The sequence below is a fragment of the Microplitis mediator genome, chromosome 1 (assembly GCF_029852145.1).
Source record: "Microplitis mediator isolate UGA2020A chromosome 1, iyMicMedi2.1, whole genome shotgun sequence".
Taxonomy (NCBI): Eukaryota; Metazoa; Arthropoda; class Insecta; order Hymenoptera; family Braconidae; genus Microplitis; species Microplitis mediator.
Window position 1 is genome coordinate 2,053,593 of NC_079969.1, and position 10,499 is coordinate 2,064,091.

General features: G+C 36.2%; 2 protein-coding genes across 2 annotated transcripts; one reads left to right on the forward strand and one right to left on the reverse strand.

The window, feature by feature from the left end:
• The first annotated feature begins 10 nt into the window (after nucleotides 1–10).
• On the forward strand, nucleotides 11–5,187 carry LOC130663538 (protein broad-minded-like). Its single transcript, XM_057462814.1, has 7 exons — nucleotides 11–1,968; nucleotides 2,287–2,474; nucleotides 2,530–3,051; nucleotides 3,116–3,426; nucleotides 3,886–4,063; nucleotides 4,121–4,336; nucleotides 4,966–5,187. Exons 1-7 carry the CDS (start codon nucleotides 21–23, stop codon nucleotides 5,086–5,088), a joined length of 3,486 nt encoding a protein of 1,161 aa, XP_057318797.1. The 5' UTR covers nucleotides 11–20; the 3' UTR covers nucleotides 5,089–5,187.
• LOC130663562 (putative apoptosis-inducing factor 1, mitochondrial) lies at nucleotides 4,935–9,946 on the reverse strand. Its single transcript, XM_057462848.1, has 5 exons — nucleotides 9,722–9,946; nucleotides 7,460–8,806; nucleotides 6,241–6,551; nucleotides 5,161–5,450; nucleotides 4,935–5,071 (listed from the first exon to the last, which is right to left on the reverse strand). The coding sequence occupies exons 1-4, from the start codon at nucleotides 9,810–9,812 to the stop codon at nucleotides 5,379–5,381; spliced, it is 1,821 nt and encodes a 606-aa protein (XP_057318831.1). The 5' UTR covers nucleotides 9,813–9,946; the 3' UTR covers nucleotides 4,935–5,071; nucleotides 5,161–5,378.
• Between the last annotated feature and the right edge of the window lie 553 nt (nucleotides 9,947–10,499).

Consider the following 10,499-nt stretch of genomic DNA (forward strand, 5'->3'; position numbering starts at 1 on the left):
CCCTCAGTAACACGTGAGTGATGTCAGAGTTGACACCGTCTGTTAAAAAATGGCTTCAAAAAACCATAAAAGACGATTTTGCATCGGAAATAACCTCAAAATTACACCGAGAAATCGATATCGAGAGTATCGTTAGCGACCTAACCTCGACCAAAGACCTAAAGAAAATTTTAGAAGCCACAAAAGTCAAATTACAGTCTGAGTCACTTGATCCTGATGAAGTACCGCGAAGTCCGTTGTCCTTCAGCGAACTCAGCGACACCTGGAGTCCGTTCAAGCCTCAAACGGACATATCACTACTCCTAGACAATCTTTCATCTTCAAAACCAAACCACGTGCGTCTAGGAAGTTACGAATCACTTATGGAATGCGACTTCACGAACTTCAATGATGAAGTTTTCAAGTCACTGCTGTCGGCACTTCAACAAGGCCTCGCTGACCCAAGTCGCCCCGTGTTCGAGTCGAGTTTGAAAGTTCACGCGAAGTTGCTGCTGACTTCACGCGCGCATGAAGTCTACACAAATTTACTTGCCAGTTACGAGACCGAGTACTTCGGAAAAAAATTGAACGAGTCGCTACCGAATTTGAACATCGGCGTGAACTTCAAATTATTTTTACACGAAAAATTGTTCCGCGTTTTGTATCTTATTGTCGAGTACCAAAAAGAAGTACTGAAGTCCATGCGGACACCGGATCGTGCTTCAGAAGAAATGATCGAACAATTTTTGATATTTCTGAGCTCGCAGAATTCAAATAATTCCGTAACTAAGACGCTTTCGACCCTGAACTTCATTTCGGTTCTTGACCCCAGCGCCACCTGGTCGCGAAAATGGATGCACAGTTTTGCGACCCGTAAAATTTTTATAAACGCACTGGCCAAGTTGCCAAATTTATTAGAAATTATTTTGAAATTAGTGGCCGCGGGTTTTGAAAACCCGCCATCTTTGATTACGTTTTCGACACAGACGATTTTCATTTTCGGGGAGACTATAGAGACGCTGACGTACTTCCATGGGGTGAATTTACTGGGCCAGTTGTGCGGGACATCGAATGGGAGGCAAGTGATCGCTGAAGTTGGGACCGAAATGGAGACGCCTTCGGCCCCGGACTTCTGCAAGCGATTGATTGGATGTTTGAATCAGTGCGCGCTATCGTCGACGGCCTCGAGAGTCGTCTACAGTGAACTGAGACGGGCTTTGAAGTCTTTGTTGCAGCCGACATTTCCGGTAGACAATTGGCTGTTTCATGCGGCGCTGAATCCGCTGATTAAGGGCCGGGGCGCAGGATCGGGCGCCAGAATCTGGGGCCACACGGTCGACATCTTGATGTTCATGACGGATTTACAAGATGGCCGGGCGTTTTTACTGGAGGGGAGAGCGACCAGCTCGGGAGGGAAGGAAATGCCGCCTGTGGAGATGGTGATCATTCACTGCGCAGATCTCCTGAGGCAGCCGTTCGCGGTCATGGACGTGGGGTTGGTCGTTGATATTTTTAAGTTCATGGAAAAATTTTACGACACGGAGGAAGTGGGGGAAGGAATCAAAAGTTTATTGGGGGCGCTGGAATTTTTTTACAATAAAATTGACAAGTTTTCTATTGGGTACGAAAACTGGACCCAGCAATTGGACGCGGGGGCTAAAAATTTGATGATTAAGCTCGCGGTTAATCCCCGGGGGCTGGAAATGCTGACGGAGTTCCCGACGGTTTTAGAGGAACTGGTTCGTGGGGCTATTAATCCGTTGAAACATTCTTGGGACTCGTGTGAAACTGTTTGTTTTATCAGCGCCGCGGGATTCTTTCATCAGGCGAGAGGAATTATGAGGCAGCTGGTGCCGCAGACTTTTTCGATGCTGCTGGAAGATATTTGTGGGAATTTAGAGGAGAGGGAGAAGTTTTTCGAGCCCTGGGATCAAGACAATGTGAAGAAATTTGTTCATATTGTTGCGCTCCTGGGTTTGAATACTGAATGTGAGTATTTGGGGATTTATCGTCGTGTTCTAGAGAGTTTGGGGTAAAATGATCAGGGTACTGTGATTCGGAAGGAAATTTGCTGAAGTTTGAGTACCCACATCGATATATTTGGTGAGGTGGTCTGAAGTACGAAATTACGGCTGCGAAGTTCGGTGTGAAGTACGATGGAAATTATTTTTTTGTAGTATAGGGTTGTGGGTACTCATTCTACGGGGAATTTTGGTGGTTTTTAGAGAATCGTACTCGCGGGAAGCTAAAGATATTTTTTGATATTTTTTTATGGATGATTTATTAGAATGAGATTTGAAATTTTAGGTTATAGTATTTTTGCACTGGATTCTGGAGATTACAATGAAGAAGAGTATCCACGAAGTTTTTGTGAACTGATAACGCATTCGATGATCGAGGGATCGATTTATCATGAATTAGGTCTTTTGGTACTGGAAGCAATGATCTGGAATCTGGATATTTTGATCCATTTGATGCATACTTACGATCTTCAGGTAATTATTGCAAAACCTCTAGTGTAAAAAAAAATTAATCGAAATTTTTGTCCAGACGAAACTTCTTGAACTTCAAAAAAACTGTCGAATTGAAGTTGCGAAGTACGAAGAAAAAACAGAAGACGATAGTGAGTTTCGAGAAGATTCAAATTATTTAGAAAATGAAGTACGTGAAGTTCATGAAGTACGCGAAGTACGTGAAGTTTATGACGGATATGAGATTTATAGAATTGAAAGCGAAGTACCTGAAGTTGATGACACAAGTGAAGTACCTGAAGTACGTGAAGTACATGAAGTTTACGCAGTAGACCAAAGTGCTTATTTGAGACACAGAATTTTATGGAATTCATATTTTATAAAACATAAACTTAATTGGGCAGTAACTGATCCAGAGAGGATTAAAATTTTTGATTCATTTCCGCCTGAAGTTGATGAAGATTTTTCACGTGACCGGCGAAGTTCGGAGTCTGAGTCGGAGCTGAATGAACTTCTCAGTGAATGCAAGCCGGGATTCCGCGATGTTTCTTGGGCATCGCAGATTAAGAAGGCGCACAAAAATTCACCGAATCCTCTGAAGGTATGAAATTTTTTCAAATTGAAGTTCGTGAAGTTCATGAAGTTTATGATTAATTATGTTGTAGCATGCGACGGTAATAAATCTGCTGGAACAAATGGAACAGGCGATACCGACCGTCGAATGGGTTGACGTTTTCAAATGGGATGAAAAGTCCGCGTACTTCTGGCTCCCGGAGGAAGAGATCGGGTTCGATTTAGCAATCAGGTTCGCTGAGGATCACTGCGTACTAGAAGATCCGCTCAAAGCCAAAGAAAATTTGAAGGAAGTTTTTGGAAAAGTGCATGGATTTATCCAGTATGAGAAGGACGGAAAATTTAGAGGCTTTGACTGGTTCCTGAGCACCGTCTTCGTCATTTGTGACGGGAACGTCGAAAAGTAAGTTTTCACAAAATTTTAGGCTAAATTTACAAAAACGATTCTCGTGAACTCCACGCGTTTTTCATCAGGGTTCAGCGGTAGGGAAAAATGACTTCCGGGGTTGAAATGAGGAGCAAATTTCCTGAAGTTTGAGTACCCACAACCTTATATTCAGATCGCAAATTTTTAATCGATCGATTAATCGATTTATAAGTGCTTTCTCCAAATATATCGATGTGGGTACTCATTTTACACGGAATCACGTCAATTGTTCAAAAATAAAGTCAGTTTTGAAGAAAAAAAATTTTTCAAAATAAAAAATGGAAAAGTTTGAATTTTGAGTCTCAGATTGAAAACTTTTCTTACATTTTCAAAAGATATTTATACCAATTAATTACAATGAAATTGTAATTTTATCTTTTAAATAAAGTTTCGCAAATTCATCATCGACTCATAAATTCATCAATTTAATTACAGATGTAAGGGATTTGTTAAACAGTTGGTACGTTTTCCGTCGGCAATTTACATGTGGAGGACACTCGGTCTAGTATTCGATGCAAATAACGAACAAGAAAATGCCACGCAATTTATTATCGCCCAGCATATTGAAGCAGTTGTTAATCAAGAGCTACCGAGGATTAATTATTCCCTCAAAGTAATTAACAGTAAAACATGTCTGAGTGTTTAAGAGTAATGAGATAATTTATTTCAGAAAGAATTTGGGATTAAATGGTGGATTGTCTCCGACAGACTGCTGACGCAGATTTTCTGGGGCATTTTGGAATGGGACGAGATACTTAATTTTATAAGCATCTGTTTGATGAACCAACCAGACTATATTGTTTATTATGGTGTGTCTTTACTGCAGCACTGCGAGCCGATAATTATTAATGATATGATTGAAAAAAAATCTTGGCCTGAGTGTCTGGTGAGTTTTCATATATTTTGTTAAATTGCGGGTAAAATATTGGAGATACGATGAAAATGGACTGAAATAATTTTGTAGAGAATTTAATTTCCTTCAAAATTGACTCTGAGGTATTTTGAGCTAGAGTTGATAGTTCAGGAGATAGAGATCAATATAGATTGATAGATTTTATGGGAATTTTTTGTGAATCAATAGATTTTTATTCAAAATGGAAATTGCGGGTAAAATATTGGAATTAGGGCAAAAATTGACTTAGATAATTTTGTAGAGAATTTAATTTCCTTTAAAATTGACTCTAAGGTATTTTGAGCTAGAGTTGATAGTTCAGGAGATAGAGATCGATATAGATTGATAGATTTTATGGGAATTTTTTGTAAATCGATGGATTTTTATTTAAAATGGAAATTGCGGGGAAAATATTGGAGATGAGGCAAAAATGGACTGAGATAATTTTGTAGGAAATAAAATTCTCTACAAAAAAGGCCCTCATAAATTTTTTGATAAATTTGATAGTTTAGCCAGAAATAATATTTAAACTTACCCAGTATTCAAATAATTTATTTTACCGCCATTTTTTAAATTTATCAGATTCTTAATTTAAAAAATTAATTAATCATAATTATTTTCAGAATCTAAGTGAATATAAATGCCATAATTATCTTGGATTCATGGACCGTTTGGCTAAGAGACATCGAAATAAAATTCTTCCAGCGTTAACTCAACGGATATTAAATTCTGAAGAAGTAAATTAATTAATTAATTAAAAATTATTAAATAATAAATAAATTTAGAAGAAAAATTGTTAATAAAAAAAAAATTCTTACCACGAAATTAAAGAAATTTTTTTCAAACCCTCAAATTAAAAGAAAGAATTTAATTAATTACTAATTTTTTTTTTATTTAAATGCAAATTTTTTACGATCATCGAACATGATTAAGTAATTATATAAATACATATATATTTTTTAAAAATTATTTTATGTACAACTTCCGCTCATTCTCACTTTCATACCTGAGTTAATTATAAAAACTATAATAATAATTAATCTTCGTGAATTGTAAATAACTTAGCTATCTCATTTATTTCATCTAATTTTGTTCCTCTTGATAATACCTGTGGAATAAAAAATTTATTATTTATTTTTGTAAAATTCACAGACGTTAAACTGCCTGAAATTCGCTCATAATATTTTTTAAAGACATTTTTAGATGAATTTTTGAAAAGCTGACGGAATTTCACGTGGAAAGAGTACCCACAACGCTATATTTCGAGTAAGTGTTAATTATTTATTTTTTTGATATTTTGAAATTAAGTTTTTCGAAATTTCTTTTGTTATAAAAATTTTGCAGCAAAATGAAAGGTACAGATCGAAAGCTTATGGAATTCCACGTAAAATGAGTACCCACATCACTATATTATGATCAAGTGATGAATGATTCATTTAATTACTAATTAATTTTCAAAAAATTAATTATTTTCGATTGCAAATTTTATTTTTCCGAATATTAGTGTGGGTAGTCATTGCACTCGTAATTACATCAGCTATCACACAAAATTGTCAATTTCAAAAAAAAAAATCAAAAATCAATTTTTTTCAAAATTCCAAAATTTGATTTTTTGATTAAAATATATTGATGTGGGTACTCAAACTTCATAAAATTTCATAACAAATCTAGTGATAAAGTCAAAAATCTTCAAAATTTTGAATTTGACTAGAATTGCTATTTTTACTTCCGGTTTATTTTTGCAATCGAAACATATCGATGTGGGTACTTAAACTATAGGAAATTTTTTCCTCTATTCATCTGTGCTACAAATAACTCATACAAAATTACTGGAAAAATTATTCAACTCGATTTAATGTTTGTAATGTTTTAAAATTAATAAGAAAAAATAAAATTACCTGTCTTGCGATAGACATGCGGTTGAAAATATTCCATAATACGATTCCAACTACTGTGTCTTCTTTTAAGTAAAAAATAACTCCTCTTCCGTAATCATCTCCTGATTTATTGTCATTGGAAATATTATTGTTATTACTATCTTGAGTTTGTGATACTAATTGTGGAACTGTAGTACTTTCATCGTTAGATACTCCATCTTTTGCAAATATTCCTACGGTAGGTAACAATGAGTCAATTATACCAACGGCTTCGTAACCAACTTCCGGTCCTAAGTCACTCCAGAACATCGATTGATGCAAATATGGTTTACCTGCATTCAAATAAATAATTTAAAATATACATCTTACTTTGAATTAAGTTTCTGTCGAAAATTACGAATTTACGAAAAAATTCACTGAGACCTTTTTTGTAGAGAATTGAATTCTCTACAAAAAAGGTCTCTGTCAATTTTTCGATAAATCTAATATATACGGAGATATTACAAATTGAAATCTTATTAAATATATTTTTAAAATTATTTAAATTTTATCTGGCCCATTTGACCCATAAGTCCCATTTGTCCACCTAGAGCCCATTATGAGGCCCTAAGGCCTGTTTTTTTACTACAAAGTATCCCTATTATTTTTCTACTCTTGAGTCAATCACAAAAAATTTTAAGACGACAAACTGGCCCATTTTATTTAATAAGGCCCATTTTTAACAAAAAATTTCCTAAGTCTCTTAGACCCTAAACTAAACTATGAAAATCCAAACTGACCCATTTTACTTCACAAGGCCCATTGACAATTTAGGGCCCAAGAAACTATATAAGACCCATTTTTACCCACAATGTCACCCCTACCCTTAACTGACCCAAAATACAAACTGACCCATGTTACCTTCATAAGTCCCATAAGGCCCATTTTTTACCAAAAACTTTTCTTACCCCTCTCGAATAAATTAAAAAAATTCAACTGACCCCTTTTACACCACAATGCCTATCGACGTTTTAGGGCCCAGGAAAATATTTAAGGCCCATTTTACCCACGATTTTACTCCCTGCCCTTAACTGACTCAAAATACAAAATTCAAACTGGCCCATTTTACCTTCATAAGTCCCAAGTTTCATGAGTCCCATAAGGCCCATTTTCACCAAAAATTTTTCTTACCCCTCTCGACTAAATTAAAAAATTCAACTGACCCATTTTACGCCACAAGGCCCATTTCCCTCCAACTTACCAGCACCAGTCATATTTTCCCCCGCCAACCTCCCAGAGACGACCGCATGGTCATGATGCTCGACCCTCCTCCTCCCCAGCCTCACATCGTAGAAACTAGCGGCATCTCCAGCGACCCAGACATCCTTCCTCGCCTCCAGCTCCGCATTGACCAAAAATCCTCCCATCTTCTTATCGACCTCCAGCCCACTGGTAGCCGCCAACTCCGTATTGGCCTCAGCGCCAACGGTCACCACGACCGCATCAGCATTAATAGTCTTCCCACTAGTCAGCATCAACTTCAACTTCCCCTCCTCCGTCTTGTAGCCCTTGACCTCCTCCCTGGCCACCGAAATGACCCCCTCCTTCTCCGACTTCCTCGTCGTCCATTCGCTCAAGTACTCAGGCAGTGTCTGCGCCATAATAAACTTCTCCCTATAGATCTGATAGACGTTTTTCTGAAGCTCCGACAGATGGCGCGCCAACGAGCAGGCCAACTCTGAGCCCAAGAATCCTCCCCCGATGATGACGATGTCCTTGACCGCGGGGTTCTTCACCCGTTCCGCGAGTTTCATGAAGTCGTCCTTGGTCCTGAAGGCCATCACTTTGTCTCGTACTTCATCCGGTACATCTTTGAATACTTCCAATTGCTTGGGCGTCGATCCAGTGGCTATCAGACACTTGTCGTAACTTATCTCAGTTTCGTCTTCCAAGATGGCGACTTTGTTGTAGACGTCAAGTGAGGCAACTTTCCAGCCGCTCGCGACTGCGATTCCCCCCTTGTCCGAGTTCATCAAATCTTCCACTGACTGGAAGAACTCCTTCGGCTCGTAGTAAAGACTTCGTTCCGTTCCGTTCCATTGTTTGAATGACAAATCCGCGGGAACTTGATTCTTATCGTACCATAGTTCTTTGGACAATGGCGGACGCATGTAAGGAAAATCTTCTTCCTCACTGATAATAAGAACTTTTGCCGTGGGGTCTTGCGATTTTATGTAACGGAACGCTGAGAATGAAGCGGTACCGCCACCTATCAGCAGGTACGGAACGTTTTGGGGAAGGGAGGAAGATAAGGCGGGAGATTTTGAAGGAGATTTTGAAACTTCGGGCGGAGTGGGGGCTGGAGGCTTCTCGGCACGGGACCGATTAATAAAAGTATAAGCGAGGCCGGTTATTAGAAGTGACGCTGCGATCTGCTTCCACCATTTTGTGATGGAGTTATTGTGGTTTTCGGATGGAGGAATTTTCCCGCAGATTTCTTCGCACTCGGGGGGGAGCTTGTTCCCGGGTGTTTTTACTGGACATTCTGGCGGAGGAGTTGAAGATTTTGGAGTTTTTTTTATAAATGTTCGTACGTTGGGTGGATACCCTAGAATTTTTATTTTTTGGTAAATTTTTTAATTCTGCAGCTGGTGAAAAGTTGGGTTTGTTAATAAATGAAAAATTTCTGAGTAAATTGAGTAGAGTTTTTGAAAAGTTGATGCGATTCCGCGTAAAATGAGTACCCACATCGATATGTTACGATCAAGTTTTCAAAATTTGGTTTTGGGGTCAATTTATAATTTTTTTTTGAATTTTGGGAGATTAACAAAAATTCAGTAAAAAATGGATAGAATTTTGGAGCAGCTGGTGGATTTTCGTTAAAAATGAGTGGTCACACGACTATATTTTGAAAAAGTGATAATTTGAATTTTTCAAAAATCAAAATTTTTAATTTTGAATTGATTTTTAAAACATATTCATGTGAGTACTCATTTAACTCGCAAGTCTGAGCAGAATTAGAAAATATGGATGATTTTTAAAAAAGTTTACAAAATCGAAAATTTTATAATTTTGAAAAATTTTTGATTTCGTAACCTAGTGATGTGGGTACTCAAACTCCATGAAATATCACAAGGAATTACTCTGTGTCATTCAAATTCCAAAAATCAAATTATTAGAAAAAAAATTAAAGAATTTTTGAGTAAAAAATTTTTAATTTAAAAATATATCATGTGGGTACTCAAACTTCATAAAATTTCGTTCCGAACTCCGGAATGAAGTTCAATTTTAATTTAAAATTTATTACAAAGAACAATTTATTACAATGACAAGCAATCACGAACTGCGTATTCGATAACTGCTCCAAAAAATAAATTTAAAAGTGAATAAATTCTAGGCAATTATTCTAATTTCAAATTTTCAAGGCAATAAATTTATAGCGGAAACAATAAAAATTATTTATTACTCAGTTATTGTTATTATTGTGGATAAAACAGAGGTTAGAATGAAGAATTAAACTCACCGACAATCACACTAGTGCTTTGAATACATTTTAAATTACTGTTTCTTGTAGCGCGTAATAGTTGTCCAACTATTTTACTGCAGCTCAACATTTTAATTTTTCAAATTAATACTATTGTTAGTCATAAGTTAATTATTTAATTAACATAAAAATTTATTTTATAAAAATCACGTTCTTATTTCTTTGTTCTTTTTTATTTACTCCAACTCCACAACATGACGCGCTCTCTATAATAAAAATTCTAAATGGCCGTCTTCAATCTGCTGCGCGTGCGCAGACGCCCAGAACGCATGCGCGGGCAATAAGAAATTCGGCGCCAAAATTCAAACTACGAAAACCAATCGACACTTTTTCTTAATTTGTTCAAAGTCAATTTCTGTCTAAAGTTACAGAGTTACAAAAAAATTTATAGAGACCTTTTTTGTAGAGAATTTAATTCCCTACAAAATTGTCTATATGCATTTTTATCGTAACTATGATAGTTTACTAGAAATTTGAATTTATAATTTTCGAAAATTAAATTTTCGTCTTCATCAAAAAACTTCTAAACTTTTCTTTGATAAAAATCAAAATTTCCAGTAAACTATCAAAGATACGATGAAAACTCACATAAATGAATTTGTAGAGAATTGAATTCTCTGTAAAAATGGTCCTCATAAATTTTTCGATAAACCCAATACTTTAGTCAAAATTTCCATTTAAAATAAAAAATAATTTATAATTTTTCTAAAATAAATTTTTTCAAACTGAAATTTAAAATTGCTGCCAAAATATCAAA

Excerpts from the sequence above, each read along its gene's own strand:
- LOC130663538 (XM_057462814.1), top strand. The coding sequence starts at position 21 with ATGTCAGAGTTGACACCGTCTGTTAAAAAATGGCTTCAAAAAACCATA. Across the intron at positions 3,427-3,885 it reads TGTGACGGGAACGTCGAAAA|ATGTAAGGGATTTGTTAAAC; the intron begins GTAAGTTTTCAC and ends ATTTAATTACAG. Across the intron at positions 4,064-4,120 it reads GGATTAATTATTCCCTCAAA|AAAGAATTTGGGATTAAATG; the intron begins GTAATTAACAGT and ends AATTTATTTCAG.
- LOC130663562 (XM_057462848.1), bottom strand. The coding sequence starts at position 9,812 with ATGTTGAGCTGCAGTAAAATAGTTGGACAACTATTACGCGCTACAAGA. Across the intron at positions 8,807-9,721 it reads AAGCACTAGTGTGATTGTCG|GGTATCCACCCAACGTACGA; the intron begins GTGAGTTTAATT and ends TAAAAATTCTAG. Across the intron at positions 5,451-6,240 it reads GCATGTCTATCGCAAGACAG|GTATTATCAAGAGGAACAAA; the intron begins GTAATTTTATTT and ends TTTATTCCACAG.